This window comes from Drosophila biarmipes, chromosome 3L (assembly GCF_025231255.1).
Source record: "Drosophila biarmipes strain raj3 chromosome 3L, RU_DBia_V1.1, whole genome shotgun sequence".
Taxonomy (NCBI): Eukaryota; Metazoa; Arthropoda; class Insecta; order Diptera; family Drosophilidae; genus Drosophila; species Drosophila biarmipes.
The window spans coordinates 18,059,790-18,079,768 of NC_066613.1; the positions used below are offsets into that span (position 1 = coordinate 18,059,790).

At 40.1% G+C, this 19,979-nt stretch overlaps 1 protein-coding gene across 2 annotated transcripts in view; it reads left to right on the plus strand.

Moving 5' to 3' along the window:
• Positions 1–19,979, plus strand: part of LOC108035175 (ras guanine nucleotide exchange factor B) — a 49,997-nt gene extending 30,018 nt beyond the window's left edge. The window contains exons 3-6 of one of the 2 annotated variants that reach the window (XM_017110640.2): positions 13,306–13,389; positions 13,478–13,682; positions 14,888–16,041; positions 16,218–19,979. In XM_017110640.2, coding sequence (XP_016966129.1) covers positions 13,306–13,389; positions 13,478–13,682; positions 14,888–16,041; positions 16,218–17,507 — 2,733 coding nt within the window. In that variant the 3' untranslated portion in view covers positions 17,508–19,979. The remainder of the gene's footprint in view (positions 1–13,305; positions 13,390–13,477; positions 13,683–14,887; positions 16,042–16,217) is intronic. The other variant, XM_017110641.2, reaches the window with a different exon arrangement.

Consider the following 19,979-nt stretch of genomic DNA (forward strand, 5'->3'; position numbering starts at 1 on the left):
TCTATACTCGAGGGGTATAAATTAATTTTGTTATGTTACCTTCTAAATTTCTTTTAAAATGAACTAAAAACTTCTATAAATTAATTTAATTTTATAAAACTAGTCTCATAGGACTACCAATCAAGAGATGCCTATAAATTAAGTCATTCATTTTGTGCCCAAAACTTTCTTCTTGGTCATAGCACAGTCGCTGCCATTATCCTCGCACTCCGTTTTCTTGTGTGTGAATCCTGGCGTCCTGGCGTCCTGATATCCTTGATATCCTGGTGTCCTTGGCTGCTGCTGCTTTATGGGCCAGCTGTCAGCTTCGTCCGTCTCCGGGCATTTTAACGCTGTGCCTGTCATGTAAATATATTGTCCTTTTTAATTAAAATACAAGCCTCAAATTAGTGCCGCACACAGAAATTCACACATACAATTTTCTTGACCCAAAACTAAAATAAGTTTTCCCCTGCTCTCCCTTTCTTTTTCCCTTTAATGAAGTCACTGGTTTTGATGATGTTACAATATTTGGATTTTAGATTGAAAGATTTGTTGGCCTGTGGGGCTTTTGCTGATGCTCGTTCACGACGACGATGATTTTCCACATTTTTCACTCTAATTTTTGCCTTTTCTTGCCAGAATTAAGGGGACATTTTCCTTTTTATTTCAGCAGACACACTTCGACCCATATAAACATTTCTTTCGCCCTCCTTCATGTGTTTCATGTTTAATTTTGCAGTCGCTCATTAAAAATAATTACATCTGCTTTGGGTAAGAAAAAGGAAGAATAAAATAAATAAATAAAAAACAGAAAAGCAAACACAAACCCACAAAAAGGAAATAAAAGAAGGACGAAGCAAACAGGTGCTGAAATTCTGGTTTCCCACTTTGCTATTAACCAGACCTCTTGAATGGGAAATTTAAACAAGTCCTTGGCAAAATGGACTTTAAATTTATGTATTTCAAGGGAAAAATCTTGCTTTACAAGGATTTCCTTCTCTGTTTTTTGTGGTCAAAATTGTGGTAAAGATATCCTTGCGCATATAAATGCGAATAAATCAAGAGAAACACATGCGAGGACAAAAAGATTAGCTTCATCTTTTTGGGTTGACTTTCCCGGAGTCAGCAAGCCGTAGAACTTTCGCACTTTCGACTTTGATCCAAGTGGATCTTGGGTTTCGGACTTTCAAATCGAAGCAACATAAAACACAAAATACAAATGCAAACAGTACACATTGTATATGTATTTATGGCCATTTTCATGATTGACCGACTCGAATGTGTGCGAGTGTTTGGATAAGGATATACTCGCATATAAGCTGGATATTGTGAGGGTGGCAAACAATAATGTACGACCATGTCCTTCTGTCATTCAGACTGTGCGTGATGAATAAATGATGTGCCCCATTCAAGTTTCAATGATTTTGCTTTAGTTTTGCCTTTTTTCCTCCTCGCAAAAGGCAGTGGCATTTCGATGTGGGCGGTGGAGAAAGGTACATTAACTTTGTGAATGGGAATGTGAAAAGTTCGCCACGAATCGAATCGAAAATGATTCGGATTTTGCAGTTGATATACGAGTATGTCTTATGAGGGCATTGATTGCATTCCCGGGAAGTTTCGGCCATAAAAGGAATTTACTTGCTTCGGTTATTGTATTCCAATACATTTTTATAGGTTAAGTTATTTATTCTACTACTGTTCTTTAATATTTATAGAAGTTTTGTTTTCATACCATAATATTACTTCAGCTATTTTACTAATTTGCTAAGCGGGTGTAGAGGTAAATACTTTCGTTGAAATATTAATAAAATTCGGTAAGCGGTTTCCACAGATAACTTGTTTACTTACCATAATATACAGAGATAAAAAATATAAAGAAAATGTAAAAGAACAGCCATGAAAACAATTTAAAGTTTATTTGACATCTCTTTTAACAAAATAATGTCAAAAGCATTCTACAATTCTATAAATGCAATAATTTAATCGAAACAATTACTGTAAAATACCTGACATCTTATTTATTGTATAATATCACTTTAAGTTTCTTGAAAAATAAGAATACTTATCTAATGGCACTTTGTCCATTATAATCCCTCTTTAGGATCAGCTTACCCCCATACCAATCATCTTAAGGGTGCTCAGAGCCCTTCAGCCCTCATTAGCCCCAGTCCTTTTAATGCTCGCCATGTGTTGCATAATATTTCTCTGGCCGAGAAATAAAAATGTAAATTCTACAAATTTGCCACGCACAAGCGAGCATTAAACCCTTGCCACCAAAAAATATGTGGCAACATCGGGCATAGTAAAGCGCCCAATCATCAGTGGGTCCTGATGGTTTTTTGGGCCATTTTATTTGCTCTTGGCAATGTTCATGGCCCTCCCCCTTTTCCCCACTCACCTCTGCCCATGTCTGTCTCCGTTTGGGCATTGTGCAAATTCAGTGTATTTAATGCAGTGCCAAAATGTTTGACTTGGCCCAAAAGCAGAGTGTGCCGAAATACCCCTCTGCGCCTGCTCCTTTTACTCCCTAAATGCCACTTGGCAATGTTTACGCTTATGCTAATTTTGGGTCCATGTATGCGAGTGTATTTATGGGGAAATGTTGACATTTCAGCATTTTCTTGTCGTTTCTGCCTAGCCAAATTTCGGGGACAACTCATGCAGCTCCGCTTTTTTCCCCTGATTATACGGACTTGAATTGCAGTTGTGTGGCTTTTTAGTTAAACGGGGTGAGGCATGATGCACCTTCGGATTAATCACATAAATCCGAATGCCAGAATGCATCCAAGCTCAAGCTAATTGGGCAGATGCATAAGCAGCCGCTACACAACACTGGAAAAATGGCAGTTCGGCTTACGAATAAGTGTTGGAAAATATACAAAGGCAAAATGTTTAGTGTTGGCTAGTACTATTACTTCTTAAGAACATCTAAAAGGTTATTTTTTCTCTTCCTAATATAACTAGTTTGCAACAATGAGTTTCATAATTCATATAGAGATAGGATGGAATTTTCCACAGTGAAACAACATCATCTCGACGCATCCTGGCGTACTAAATGTCCTGACATGAATGACATGCAGATTCACTTAACTCAAATGCCTGTCTCCGTCTATCTGCCAGCTAGTCCAAGCCCATCCACCCTCTGGGTGGTGCAGTGGGTGGTGGTGCAAATAGGCGCTGCTCCACCCATACTAAACCCTTCCACGCTGCGTTGGCAGGGCTTTTGAGCAACTAATTAGATTCAGCCGCCCCTGAGCCAAAACCCCTTTCGCAGTAACTTAATTTACTATGCAATTCTCCTGCCCTTGTTCTTGCTGTAGTAGTTGTTGTTGCTGCCATCTGTGGAAATTAATTTTCTCATAATTTAGTTGGCATTTGCATTTGTGGTTTTGATTTTGCGGTTGGTCGAACTTAAAGACAGGTTAAACCGCATTTGAAAAAAAGGCGGAAAAAACGGCACAATCATGGAATTGCAGAGAAAAATGTTAATTAGAGTAGGGAAATTACCTAGTTTTGTGGGCGTGTTGGTAGGAAAACTGTGCCACATAATTAACCATAATATTTGTGCACATGCATCGCCAGTTATAGGCTAACATGTGGGTCTGTGTGCGTCTCCCTGGGGCGGAAATCTCTCGTGGACCAAATGACACAAACAGAGCTCCAACTTGCTTTTCCGGCGGGGCATTTTCCACCCGAAAACCGAAGGAGGAGGCTTAAATGTTTATGCGGGTCTAATCGGAACTGCGTAGTTGTTAATGGAGATGCTGGAGAAATGTATGTCTGTAATTTAAATGGCCAAAACATGTATGGACAATTCTGCTTAATTAAATGTCCATGTTCTAGAACTTAATTTTCAGTTATGTACAAAGTGGGTAAAACGCATGCCTATGAAATCGAGAAGCTTTTAAGGAATCTGTAGGATTACAAATTTTCAAATATTTCATTGCATACTTTTAAACACCTTCATACACTGAAAACAGGACAATAACAAGGTTTTCAAACTTAAACTTATTTTTTTTTTTTTTTTTTTTTTTTTTTTAATTAACATCTTTATTTAATATAATCCAGGAACAGATCTAATTAAAGCCTTTAACCTAAATGTTTTCTTAAGTAAATAATCTCTTAATTATAAATTATAATTAGTTTTCAACTTGGTATATAGGAGTAGATCAAATTACGACTAGTTTCAAGTAAATAATATATTCATATTAGTCTCTTAGGAGCAGCCCAAAATGTCTTCTTTTGAGCCTGCGAATTGGGATAGCCCCCTGTAATCTCCGGGCTAGACGATTACGGTGGGCAGTTAGACGGTCGTTGTACCTGCTTGAGAAGAACGATATTTGGTCTTCAACAAGACTCAGGTTTAGGTCATTGTGAAGCGTTTGGCCGCTAACGAACCACTCACAGCCAGTGATTTGTCTTAATGTTTTGTTCTGGACGGTTTGGAAACGTTTTCGGTGGGACGCAGCCGCCACTCCCCAAATTTGGATTCCATATCTCCAAGTTGGTGCGATGATTTGTTGATAAATGTGCCGCTTGCATCTTAGAGATAGTTTGCTTTTCTTGTTTAGCATCCAGAATAATTGGTTCCGCTTTAGGTTGCACATTTTGACGACTCTGGCAATATGTTCTCGGAAGGTTAGGCGTTTGTCCAGTGTGAGGCCTAGGTATTTCGCCTTAGTCGCTTGCTCTATGTCCACATTATTAATGTGGACCACCGGAGTTGTTTTTCGGCGTAACGTAAAGCAAACGTTTACGCATTTGCTTTCGTTGATTTTGATATTGTTCGCCGTGGCCCATTTCTCGAATTCGTTGAGGTAGGTTTGCAGCGTTTGTGAAGACTCGGTCTCACTGTTCGAGGAGCTGAGAAAGCAGACGTCGTCAGCGAAGCTGGCCAGCAGCATTTTGCTGTTGTCGTAGGTCATTTCTTCATAGCTTGGCTTGGGGATGTCTGCTGTAAAGATGGAGTACAGTAGCGGTCCTAAGACGCTTCCTTGGGGAACGCCAGCTGTAATGGCAACATTTGCAGAGATTGCGTCTCTGGACTGGACGCAAAAATCTCTGTTTGTGAGAAACGATCTGATGAGCTCAAACAGGTTGGCTGGCAGCGCTGTTTTGACTTTGGCTAGTAGTCCCGGGATCCAAACTCTATCAAATGCCTGTTGTATGTCAAGAAAGATGCCGTTGCAGTATTCTTTATTGTCGTAGGCCTTCAGGATGTGATTGACTACACGGTGCAATTGCTCAATCGTACTGTGGCCGGCTCTGAATCCGAATTGGTGCATTGGGATAGTATCATTGTCTTCTAGGTGTATTATAAGTCGGGAAGCTATCAGCCTTTCCATTACCTTCGATAAAGAGGGCAGGAGGCTGATAGGCCGGTAGGAGCATGGATCCTGTTCCGGTTTCCCTGGCTTTAGAATCATACTGATTCTAGCACTCTTCCATTTTTTGGGAAAGTATTGCACTCTAAGTATCGCATTGAATATCAATGTGATAAGTAATAGTGCTCTCTTGGGAAGGATTTTAAGTACTGCGTTGCTTATTAGGTCATGACCTGGCGCCTTTCGACTTTTGAGGGTACGTATCATGTTTGAGACTTCTTCCAGACGGATATGTCTTATTGGAGGTGACATCTGGAAAGGGCGCTGTAGTATTTCGTTTATTCTGTTGATATCCTCCTCGGATGCGAAATTAAACGCAGTGAATCTGTCGCCAAGGTGTTCCGCAAATGTTTGTACTTGCTCTTCTAAGGAGCGACACCAGTTACCATTGCTGTTCTTCAGAGGCGTAACTTTCTGTGGCATTCTTTTTACTTTTTTGGTAAAGGACCACATATTAAAAATGGAATCATTAGAATAGTCCATATTGGTCAGCATATGTTCGAATTGCGCATTTTTCAATTCAGCCATGGCAACGTGAAGCTCTCTGGCGCATCTATGCCATTGAGCTTTATCCTCAGGACTGTGCGTTCGAATATAACGTCTTCTCAGTGCTCTCTTACGGACTAGAATCTCTGCAATGGTTGGGTCAATTCTATTCGAGTGGCGTATGAGGGCTCTGCCATGATTGTTTGCAGTGTACACGTTTGCACTCCTCGCCGCATTTGTCACGTTGGTAGTGAAGAGGTCTACAGCGTCGTCAATCTCAGCAGCAGAGTTGAGCTCAATGTTAAGGCGTATCGATCTACATAGTTCTTCCTTGAAAACAGCTACATTTGTGTGTTTGCTAAGAAGTTGTCTACGTTGAGTGCATTGTATGGCTTCTGTTTTTAATGTAGTGATGAGAGATAGGTGGTCCGATTCAAGGTCCCAGCTGTCTCTGATGCTTAGCTTGTCGTGTGGAATGTTGCGATAAATTGCAAAGTCTAGCGCAGTGTCGGCAGTGGGACAACAACAACAACATAAGTGTAGTGCGACAAGACTGCATTTGTGCCCGCTAGGGCATCGCTGTTCCCCTCACACTGCGCGCAGCCGTACAAGAGGGGCAATAAAAGCAGTGATTGACTTACATTCGACTTTGCATAAAATCGAGAGAAATGGCAAATACCAGAGAAACAATGCTTCTGGGCGAAGCTCTGAGAAAAGCCGTCATGGACGAGGTGATTCCAGGAGAGTTAACCCTGGCAGAAAATCTGGCCACTAGCGGCAAGCTTAACTCATATGGTATAGCAGTATCAAGCAGTAATGCAGCCTGTGTCACCAGTACTCTGACAATAACTCACAGTCCAATATATACCTACACTACATCATCACCCAGCATATGCAGTGGCATGTGCTCAACGCCTATGCCTCCTAAAGCATTAAGCACTTCTATAGACTTCCCCCCTCTACCGGGCCTCAATGAATCTGATTCACCCAGATGGCAAAAAATCCAGAGCCAGAAGAGGAAGGGGTCATCGAACTCACCAATAAGTCAACGAAAACGTGCCGATATTAGAAATTTAGAACCCAGTGACCCTGTGTCAGCAAACAGGTTCGAAACACTATCAGTTGATGACGATGAGATGGACTGCAATAGTGTGGAAGAACCATCGACTAGCGCTGCAGCAGCGGCTTACCGTTCTCACACCGCTTCTAAGGCTAAAGACAGCAATGCACATAACAAGAACGCAAACGTACAAAGTAAAACTGATTCATCTACGGTAAAATCTGCTTCTACTGGTAGTCCAAAACCACCACCAATCGTTCTTATGGACGTGACAAACGTGAACGAACTTCTTATCGCTATCGAGGAAGTTACAAATCTTGAAAATGTTGAAATCAAATCCTCTGTGGGCTCCACTCACAGAATCTACACCAAAGACGCAAACACCTACAGGGCTGTAGTACGACAACTAAATTCCCTGAAAATTGAATTCCATTGCTATCAATTGAAAGACGAGAAACCATTCAGAGTTGTTGTGCGGGGATTACACCATTCACAGCTCCATCATAAAATCAAAGAGGAATTACTCAGACAGGGGCATAAAGTTCTATCAATATATAACCCAAAAAGCAACAAGAGCGGTGAACAGATGAACCTCTTCTTCATTAATGTAGAAAAGAATCTAAATAACAAAGATATACTCCAACTACGATCTCTATGTCGCCAACGCGTCCGTTTTGAAGTAGCCAGAAAAGCACAAGACATAGTGCAATGTCGGAGATGCCAATCGTTTGGTCATACTGCAAGATATTGCTACAGACCTTTTATCTGTGTCTCTTGCGGTGACTACCATAAATCATCAGATTGTCCCAGAAGCAAAGAAGCACCAGCAACTTGCACTCACTGTGGTGAAAATCACCCAGCTAACTTCCGTGGCTGCAAATCCTATCAAAAATTGCTCAAAATGAACGAAAATGTACAGAAAACCCCAAAAGTGAGCATAAACAATAACTCTACACCCAAACATTATGAAAATGGAGTTTCTTATGCTCAAATAGCCAGAAATGCAAATCCAATCACGGAAAAACAAAACAAACGACCAGGAAACCTAACAAATAGGCTACAGGACGCCATTCAACAGCAACATCACTACGGTGCAAAAAATCATGCGCACTTTTTCCCAGATGTGTCACAACAGCAAAATGCACAAGAATCTAAACTAGAAATGGCAGTTGCATCGCTCTCAAAAGCTATCGAGGGTCTATACGCCATGCAAGCCCAGATGCTGAAGATGCTGGTTGCAATTAACGCGCAACTTACACAATGTCCCAAATAAAAATTCTCACCTGGAACACGCGAGGTGCTGCCGGCAAAATGACGGAAATCGGCCACCTTGCGGAGAGAGAGAATATTGACATTCTCCTTCTCACTGAAACGAAGACATCCAACCTTCAACTATTTGGATATGAAGTCTACACTTCAAATCTACCTGACGGCAGCCACAGGGGTGGAGCTGCAATCCTGGTTAACAAAAAGATCAATCACTTTCCCATCGAGCCAATCGTCCATGCTAAAGTCCAAATCGTGGGTGCCAGAATCCAAACATGTATAGGACAAATATTCATCGGATCAATCTATTGCCCTCCGAACTTCAGCTGGACTCAATCAGAATTTGATGACATATTCGCTAACTTCAACTTCCCAAGATCATTTATCAGCGGAGACTGGAACGCCAAACATCCATGGTGGGGTTCTGAGATCACCTGTCACCGAGGTAACTTACTTGCCGCAAGCGCCATCTCAATTAACGCCAACATCCTGGCGACTGGAGCACCAACATACTATCCAAGCGCAGTAAATCGAAGACCATCCTGTTTAGACTTTGCAATTTATCGCAACATTCCACACGACAAGCTAAGCATCAGAGACAGCTGGGACCTTGAATCGGACCACCTATCTCTCATCACTACATTAAAAACAGAAGCCATACAATGCACTCAACGTAGACAACTTCTTAGCAAACACACAAATGTAGCTGTTTTCAAGGAAGAACTATGTAGATCGATACGCCTTAACATTGAGCTCAACTCTGCTGCTGAGATTGACGACGCTGTAGACCTCTTCACTACCAACGTGACAAATGCGGCGAGGAGTGCAAACGTGTACACTGCAAACAATCATGGCAGAACTTAAACTTAGAAGAAAAAAAAAATGTATTTAATAAATATTTTACAGCATACTTTTATACAGATATTTTTAAGAAACCATTTAAAATAGAAAATAAAATTGTGGCAATAAGTTTAATATGCTTTTATTGCTTTTGATAGGATAGAAACTATTTTGAAAAAAGTAAGGACAAAACCACAAACCATTAAACTCTTCACCTATAAAAATGCGAGTCAGGTAGTTAAACCGAATTTTATGTCAACTTTAAGCGGGCTACTAACACTTAAATTCTTTATGGCCGCCCAAATGCAAGGGGGTTTTTCTCATGCAGCCCATTGTTTGATTTCACTAATTGCCCAGTCCCGAAAACTCACAGCTAATGTGTTTATGCGGTTCCTCTGGCCCAATTTGATTGTTTTTCCCGGCCATTATGAATTTATTATTCGTTATGAAGCCGGCACCTAGCAGCTATTTGACAATTTGGCGTGCTATTCAAAAACTGGCGTCCCTATCAACGCGTTTTATTGGCAAATCAAAAGCCACCGCAAATGGCAAACATACATGCCTGTCACCTCTATGGAATTTTCGCGCTTTTCCCACTCCACCTTTTCCCCACCTTTTCCCAACCATTTCGCCTACTTTCCGGGGGCTCTGGTTTTGGCTTGCGGTCAGCTGTTGGTCAGCAAACAAGCGTGAAATTGCACAAAAGCCGTGACGGACCGACTCTAAGCCACCGGGAAAAAGAGAACCCAAAAAAATGGGCTAAAAAACTGGTTGCAAGCCGCACAAACAGAGGGACAAAAGGCAATCAGACTTGCGGCCTACGAGTGTGCTCCGCTTTTCCTTTGCTGCGGAGCATCCCACTCCCGTTTTTCCGAGCTTTCCTTTTTTATTGCAGGTTTTCCGCGCGCCTGCAGCCGCAAAGTATGCAGTGAATTTTATGTCGCATGCAATATAGTCGGGGAATGGGAACCTGATGAGGGAATTAATTTTATGTGAGGGGTTGGTTACTACATACAAAATGGGTATTAAAGATTTTCTAATTTTATGTTGTTATTTGCATTTATTTGAGGTGCCTTAAAGATTACTTAAATTTATTTTTAATCAGAAATTTCAATAGATAAAATTTTAAAATATTTAAGAACACTTACAAAAAACCTAAAAGTAGACTTCATTTTTTTTTGAAACAGAATTCGCTTTTGAGATGATTGGAATCTCTTGCAACTTCCTCTGTTACACTGCGAACTAAGATAATCACCATGACGCAGATTAATTTTAAATGAATACCACAAAATGCTCGCGTAAAAGCGGAAACTCTAACGATTTTTCACTTTACCTACAGGTTTTGTTTACTCGCCATTAAAAACACTTCCCTTTCTCCAAATCGCTGGCAATTAATCCCGCATTGATGTTGTTTGATTTGGGTCCAATGCCAGCATCAATATGGAGCTTAGATGAAGTTAATTTGCGAAACGGGGAATTTTTATGGGCTGCTAATTAAATGCATACAATTAGCTTACACACGCTAATGATTCAATTATCTTTATTACTTCCACGACATGCACTCTGTGCTGCAATCACGCAATGCTAAATATGTGGGGCAGAGAGCTCTGCTTTTAATTAAAACCGATTCGAATCGATGGCCAGTCGCTCGGCACGTTTTAAATTTAACGCCCAGGTCCTTGGAGTCCTTGGAATACGGAAAAAGAGAGCTCAGAGCTCAGTGCTCGGGGCACTTCATTAAAGGGTGTAAAGTTGGAAATTTATTTTGCATTTGGCGTGCATCGAACGTGCTGAGGCCAGTTGGCCAAATGGATTTTGAAGGGCTGCCGATGGCAGTTGATGGAATGAAAGGGGTGTTTTCGGGGCGGGTTTGTTTATGGCTGCTGCAGCGCCACTAAAATGGATTGAAGAGATGCGCATCCCCAGAAAAAAATAGGTCAATCAAGCTGGCGAAACTGTTAAGGGATCAAAGGAATACGATCTCGGGGAGTTAAGGCTCAAAGTGCTATAAAGTACACAATTTTGTAGCACACAAGTTAAATTTAAACTGATTAAGTAAGTTTACTACCTTAATTTTATCCTCTGACCTTAAAATACTACTACTCATAAAAAAAAATCGAAACAAAATAACCATAGCATGCTTTCAAGTGAATTTCAAAACTCAAGAGGTTTATAATCCTAAGAGGATAACAACGTTTTGCATCCTAGAAATTCTAATTCCACAGATAACATAGAAAATAATCTATGAATCATAATAAGATCTTACAATTGAATACAAGAAACTTCGAATAAGCTGTGGCTGCAATCCATCAATCAATTTGAAATGAAAGTGGAATTCCATTTCCCAACACAATAATGCCCTGCTTAAAGAAATTACTTTCACGCTTTGCTCCAACTGACAATCAACATTTTCGAGTTCAATCAATGCATCCGCTTATTTAGCTGCCACTTCCAAGTCGGGGCCACTTGCTATTTGCCACGCCCCCAATGTCCCGAACGCCCACGCCTCCGGTTCCCAGTTGGAATTTATTTCATTCCTATTTCATGCAATTTTTATGCATTTTTCTATTTATAAAATTGCTGGCAGCGCAGAGCCCGGAGTGCACACACAAAATAATAAAAATGCCAGGGAAGACGTGCAAAAGAAAAATAAGGGAAAATGAACATAAAATGCAAGCGGCGTCATTTCGCAGTTCCTTGCAAGGCTCTCACTTGTATTTTCCTGTTTTTCCCCGCCGCTTTTCCATGCACATGGAAAAAAGGAGGAAAATCATTTATTGAGGTATCTGAAACTATGCTACGATACATTCTTAGAGCAAGTTTTAGAACCAGCTTAAAAGTATGCAATGATTTTCATTCTTACTTTGATATCTTCAGTGTTGTAAAATTCCAGATTTTTATAAATTAATTATAAAAACATTTATTATGGGATTGAAAATTTTCCCACTGTATGCTTTTTCCGTGGGTTATCCCTTTTTCCCCTGTAGTGTGAGGCGTGAGAAAACGAACCGAAACGAAGCTGGAAAATGGTTGGGCGGTGGGGCGTGTAAGTGTTGGTAAACGTGGTGCAAAATGCCGTTACTGCCATCCTGCATTTTCCATTTTCCCCCGCAGCTGTTGTTGTTACTATTGTGGTGTTGTTGTATTTGGGTCACCAATGCAGTTGTAGCCTTTCCCCCTCAGTTTCCCCTGTTTTTCTTCGCTGTTGTTGCTTGTTTAACAAGTTCGAGTGCATCGCATTTGTGAAAATTTAAAAAGGCATCTAAAAGTTCCCCCTGAATGTGTGTGTTGTGCCACAAAAATAAGAGGGAAAAAAGCACACACACAAAAGCAAAGCAGGAGCGAACTTTTTGAGGCTCTGCCGCTGACACCAAAATGCACAAAAGCAACAGCGGAACGAACTAAGAAGTCCTTAGAGGGTTAAGGGTATCAGCTACCGAAGTATCCTAGAATATGTTACTTTAAGTTTTTTTTAATAAGAAAGGCTTCTAAGATAGTAGAACTTTTATGCAAAACACATCATGAATATAGAAAAATGTATGTTAACATTTTTACAGGGATTTAGAAAAATTGTAAGACATTTTTAAGGTGGACAGCTTTAAAGGGCCAACCCATTACGCCCTTCAATAGCAGAGATACCCCTTGAAAAAAGTTTTCTTAACAATGTGTAAAAGGGTTTTTTGGGGCAAGGAGCGAGGGAAGTGAACTTTTGCAGTGACAGGAGTCGAGTGAAAACAAAACGAACAGCAAACATATTTGACATTTGCATACGAAAAGTGTCAAAAGAAGCAAGAAGCTACACATACAAGCCAACCCATACAAATACACTGGCAACCAACCGCATAGAATAAAATACACTGAGAAAAACGTGCCGCTTTTATTGGATAATGTAACAAAACTATTTAAGCAATATATTCAATTATTTAAGAAGATAATTTCCATATTATTTATTAAAATAGTTTCTAACTAAGATTTATGGGGTCTTTAAAGGATTTACCCGAAAGTTTTTAAAATTTGTCCTTAAGTTGTATTTTTTTGGTTGAGAATTATAAGAACAAAAACATTTTCAAAAGAAAAAAGTTTTATTTGAGGTATCCTCATAAGCAGTATTTGTATCATAATGTTTTCAGTTAAAGTAAGTTGTACGAATATTCAGGTATAATTATAAGTATGTAATATTTTGCAGTATACAACAAAATTGTTTGCCAGTGTAGCTCTGCTCGTTGATGCCACTTCCGTGACTCTTTCTTATCTGTGTCCCTTCTGCTCTCTTCTCTTCCTGCCCAGGAGCGCTACAAGGCCGACATTAGCCTGGCCATCCAATTGCTGCAGTGTAAGCCGGATAGTTTTGTGTCCCAAAAAGTGTCATCGGTGGGTATTCAAAGTGTGATATAGCAGTAAAACCCCGAAAAACCCCCCTGAAAAATTCACCCCCTTAACGATGTTTTCCTATGCACAGCTACCCATTGATATTCAATCGAAGGTGTCGGCGTACATGAGATTGGAGACGAACTCCCATTCCGATTCCGAGTGCAGCAACAGCGGCGTGGGCGTGGCCACCACAGCTTCCTATAAAGTGCTTCCGGCCTCCGACTCGCCGCCGCCCTCCGCCTGCCCCTTCCCGCCGACGGCCATGGTTTACTCGATGAGGGGAATCGGTAGGTGTTAGTAGACCATGTTGAACCCTATGATTTTTCCCATTTCCGCCTGATTTTTTCCGTTTTTTGATTTATTGATTTACGTTTTCTAGGCACCGGATTGAATCACGAAGACTGCGTTAAGTTCATATTTGGTTTACAGAAACAAATTTTATTTTTTTTAATACTTTTTAAGAGTTATCACATTTCATTTCTAGCAAGATTCTCATTTGAAATTAAATTTGATTTATTAAATTGGTTATTATCTTAACGTACTTTCGCCTTTAATAACGTAATTACTTTTCCCGTAAAATATTTATTTAAATATTTTCGCATAATATTTACTATTTTACTGACCGCTCTGATTTTATTTGTTTGATTGGCATTTTGCAGGAGACTGCGAAAAGTTGCACAATTTGATTTCTGCTTCATAATTGCATATTTGCCACATCATTGTGCTCTGTATTGCCATTTACTCCTCTTCGGCTATGGTTCATTTGCATTAATTGCCTGCATTTCAATTTAATTTGTATTTATTATTACAATTTTTTCGCTCCATTGTTTGCAGTTTTTGTTGCCATAATTGCAATTTGAAACTACTGCAAAATAACTCTTGTTGGCATTTTTTGTTTCGCTTCAGTCTCGAAAATATTTACATGTTTGTGTTGTAGACATATTGTTGGCCAGAATGCTGCAGAGGCATGATTGTGGCCAAAAAGTTTTGATGATCAATTGGTTAGATTTTTGTTAGTTTTAATACATGCATATTTGATGAGGCAACATTTTTTCCTCAAAATGCTTTTATTGCCGAAATGTTGAGTAGCACAAAGGCATAAGTAAATTGGACTAAACTAAATTGTATTAAGCCTAATATGTATGTATATAATTTTCTTGCATGTGGCTTTTCTCTTATTCAGATTATTTTTTTTTCTTCATTGAAATAAATAACTAATTCAGTCTAAAGATTTTAGCTTGAGATACAATTCAAATCCACTTAATTAGATTTATTTGGGTTTTTAGTTTCCAAAATTAAATAAATAAAATTAAGTAAAATGAGTTTAATCTAGTTTATTATTATTTTTGATACCTTATTTTTAATTCAAAGAATATTTATTTTAATAATTCCTCAATTTTAATATATTTAATTTTAATAAAGTTAACAAATTGATAAATTTTGTATATATTTCTAAAGAAGCTATACTAATGTAAACTATTTCTCAAACCAAATTTAGATGCCGCCAATGGGAATACGGTCACAAATCCTCAACAGCAGTCGAATCAACCCACAAACACCCATTCCAGCAACAACAAGGATACACTTAACAACAACAATAATAATAACAACAACAACAGCAGCACTAATAAGTGCAACAATCAAACTAATACAAATATTAGCAATAATAATGCAAATCAAACAACAACTAATCCCGACATGATATCGCCCACAATAATGGCAAAGTTTCTGGAGGACGAACTGAAGGCCAATGAGGTGAAGCACTGCGATACGTGTCAGTGCAGCAAACAGGATCTGCAGGTCCTGGCGGACGTATCTCGTTCCTATTCGGTGGCCACTCAAACGCCCCATCAGTTGCAGCTCCAAGGATCGGGATTGAACGAACCGCTGACCCAACTTTGCCTAAGATGTCACAGTAATCTCAACTCGCCGTCGCGAACCAACAGTCCCTATCTGATGAAGATGGTCAAGTCCAGTGATTCTGTAATATCCGAGACCAAGAGTTCTGTTTCGGATCTAAACGACATGGACAAGTTGTTTACGCCGGCCAAGAAGGACGATCTGATGGTGAATCCCATACTGGGACATCATCGGCTCTGCGAAAGGACCGCGATGTCCGGCCCAAATGGGGAGTACGGCAATGGAAAGCTGACCACCTCTACGATGATGTATCCAACCACACATCTGGGGGCCTATGCTGCGGAAAAGTACCTCCTCGAGACGAGTAATCTGGGCCACCTGAGGAATGGCTATCAAAGGAGGTTCCTGGATGGCGGCGGAACTGCCCTGCAGCTCTTGAACAAATACGAAGCAAATGCGGTTGGAGTTGTCCCGGATGAGATGGAGGATGAGTCGAGTAAGCCTTTGCTTTCTGGTGTTTCGCAGCCCAGTCTTTTGGAATCGGAACAGGCTAATCCCGCTCAGCAATCTGTGGCTCCTGTTAAACTGGAAGATGTCTGCGAACCGCCGCCCAGTAAGCCAGTTGCCCCAGTGGCTCCTCCAGGAAATCCAGTTGCAGCCGCTCCATCGGGAACTCAACTCAAGTCTACGAACTCAGGAAGTGTCCAGAGTCTGTGGAGCAACAAGACCAGCAGCTGCGAGGGGGCCAAAATGTTCGAGACCTTCAACAGGAATCTCATCAAAACGATCAAGGTTTGAAAAATATATTGAACAATTATTTTTAGGGTTTTCTAAAAGTATGCAATAAGAAATAATACGTGTTGCTATGTTGTTGCATACTTTTAGATACTCTTAAGTGCATTTTTCATCTCTCGGATTAATTTCCATGGAATATTTAAGAAAAGTTACTAATATTTTTACCATTCCAGGCGGAGAATCCCAAATACCGCGGACCACGCCTGTGTGCCATGCGAATCCAGCAAAACGGCCAGAGCAACATCCTGCTGGACAACCTGGAGTCCATAGAAACCTATACCCCGGTGATCTACAAGCGACGGGAGAAGCTACTGGATGAGGAGCTCAACGATGGCAAGGACATCATCACCAGCAAAGAGAGCAATGCTCAGTCGGCGGTAGAGGCCTGGCAAGGACCCGCTGCGCCCCACGAGAATGTGGCTCTTCAACCAGTTTTGGAACCCCAAGTGGAGATTCCCGAAGTGGAACCAGTCGAGACAAAGACCGGAGAATCAGCCGCAAATCCCGGGGTTAACTCACCCAAACACTCGGCCAACTCGAGTTCCATAAGCGATGTCATCGACTACCAGGAAAGTGTCCTTCTCAGACGCCAGCAACTCAGCAGAGTTGCTGAATGGGTTCAGCATAACACCCAGCAACTGGAGCAGAGGAATCTCCAGCAGGCTCCGCCAACCAGTGACTCGAATTCGGGCACCGAAAGGCAATCCTCGTACTCCACACTAGATCGCATGGACTCCATATCCATAGAGAAGCTCTCCATGGATTCGGGTTATAAGACCACTCCGCAACAACTCACCAATGGTTATCCGGAAAAGTCCACAGAGGATTCGCTATCACCGAAAACGGATATTACCAGTAATTCCCTAACGGAAAACCCCACGGGAACTGAAGTGCCGGTGAAGAAAACGGAAATGTGCACCACTTACTATAGGAGAACCACCAGATCGGGATTGCCGGTGGCATATACCACCGTTTCGGGAGTCCCAGTTGATGCGACTACCCCCGGCGGGGAGTCCACCATTTCCTCCGGTTCCGAGGCCCTCATCTGCCCCGAACAGCCCACGTGTGATATTCTGAACTACAAGTACTATCCCAATGATACGGACAAAACGCGCTCCGTTCAGGCAGAGCTGCACACGACCACCCAGAACGTGGACATAGCCCAGATGGAGTACAATGTGAAGCAGTTTCTGCTCAAGCAAAACGAATGGTCCATGAATGGCGGCGGATCAGGATCAGGAAACGGAAATGGAGCAAATCCTGGAGTACTTCTGCAAGGATCTGGAGCAGCCGCACGAATGATGCAGCGCAGGATTTTGGGTCCCGGCGTGGGGGAGCGGGTGAGGATGGCCACTCCCGGCGGAGCTGTGGCCACCAAGGCCACCAAGGCCACCGCCACCAACAGCACCACCACACAGTCATCCAACATCCTGCCACCCCACAGAACTGAAACGAATTTATAAGCAAACGGGGTCAAGGAGTTCGCATCCAGCACACATCCAAAGAGGAAACCAAACTGTATTCTAGTCTAGTTTTGCTATACCCTTAGTTCATATTCCACGGGCTATACAAATACGATATAGCAATGCTTAAGTTGGGTGAGGGGTTCTCAAACAAGCAAAAAAGAAACACATGCTAATAGCAATGATACTATACATATGTACGATAAATGTAATACTTACACCACAATCTACAATCTAAGCTAGCTAAAGTTGCTTTGGAGCTATAACTAAGATGATAATCTGGCTAGTCAAAGGGTGCAAAAATATCTGGGATGTTGGTTTATAGTATATATTTCTTAAAATTTATGTGAGCCTATTATTAATATAAAAATACGTAATTTGGATTAGGTTTTTCATCTAAAGAGCATTTTTTTTTTACATTAAATTTAATATTTAATATTTTTGTTATTTATTTTTTATTTTTTCTATTTTTTTCTATTTTCTATTATATATAAAAGAACAATCAATTTTCACTTATCCTTTTTAAATTCTCTATTTTCTCAAAGTGTCTTCCTTAAACCTTTTTTTTCTTTAAACCCAGCTCCACAAATTGAAAAGCCCCTCAGCAATTGCAGCTAAAACAAAAAGCAAATCTAAGACATATGATATGGTTACTCCTTACGATATAACACAAAATTATATACAAACTAAAATCGCGTAACTTTTTGATGTCTGCATGTTAATATAACCCACAAGAATTCGAAAATTCGAAAAACTTTACCCGAAACAAGCCTAGGTTACAATGGAAATATATATAAATTATATTTATAGGAATATACAGATAATTATGCTATTTACGATTGATATTTGATAAGCGCGTTATATTTTCTAGATTCCGATTGTGCAATATTTTTTGGTAGTACGAGAAACGAAAGCGAATTTTTATTTTTATAAAATGCGACCAAAAACGAAGGGGAGAACTTTCTGATCTTTTGATTTCTATTTTTTCTATTCGAGCATTTTGTCCAGCCGCAAAAGCTTAGCGCTATTTAGCAAAACCCGATCAGTCGATAAAAAAGATATATACAAGTATTGTACCTTTTTGCCGGAAAACAAACTGTACTCATTCCTGCCCATTAGATGACCTTCATATAGAGAACTGTAACCCTCTGCTAATCTGCTAAATCAAAGATATATTAGCCACGCTATATACACGTACATTCAGAATCAGAATCAGAAACAGACACGGACACACTTGCATTAAAAACGTATCTGAACAGACATATGATTGTAATACCCACATATATTTACATCTATATATACATTAACATAAATATATATATATATATATATATATTCACCTTATACGTGTATACCCGACCCACAAGAACACAAAAACAAACACATTCAACGGCTTCAGAAGAACCAATCCAACCAAATTTCTATGTACTCCCCACATCAATCATAATTATATGGAACGCCTCGATATTTACTCGATATTTACATGTATGGCTGCTATCTATATCTCTATATCTCGATTACTTTACCATGTATACACTGAGCGAAATGCTTCAATGGAAACGCTTTAAGACACTGTTATGTTTGGCCTACTTATATGAACGTTTAATTAGCATAAATTCAACTCGTATCTCTATAGAGAAAGTGAAGCCCCAACTATGATTGCTTACCATAAATCCTGGGATCCAGCTCTATAGACATAGATCCTCTGCCTGTTACGCACTTTATCCTATGCGATATAATATATCGAACGAATCAAAAATCTCTTATTAAGTTCATGTACCAATCTCGAAAAAGACTTAACTTGGATAAGTAACTAGATCATTTTCGATAATCACCCACTATATCTCCAATCTCTCTTACTCCCTCACCTGTAACTCACTGCTCAACGATCCAGTTTTCCAGCATTACACTAATATATATCAAAATCTCGCAAAACCAATAGAACACTGCCCCGAAAGTCCCACTCACTGCCCCCCAAAACCCTTGCTTCCCTCTAAGAACCCAAAAACTAAATTTAAGTAGAACCATTCTCCAGCTCAAGAAAACACACAGAACTTTATTTAAGGCAGCCTAACTCAAAAGAATCCCCAAGAACCTTAGCTAAGGAATAACTAGAAAACATAAAAGCGAAACGAAAAAAAATTGAAATGCAATTTCAGCAAAAAAATCGAAATAACTAACAAAAAACTAGCTTAAATATTTGGGCATAAGTTCAACTCCAGCTGAGACATCTAGTTTAAATTGGAAGCCTTTGTTCTCTCGCCTAGGTTCGAAACTTTTCAGATACTTAGCCTTATATGAATGTGTACATTTACTGCGCGTCTTGGTTGATGTAACCATTTTTGAGCTATTGAACCACCTTAATGTGAAACTAAAAAAAATGAAAACCAGAAAAAAAGGCAACATCAAAATAATAAAACAAGAAAACAAATGGAAATAATTCAAATAAATATGAGATAATTTTTGAATAAA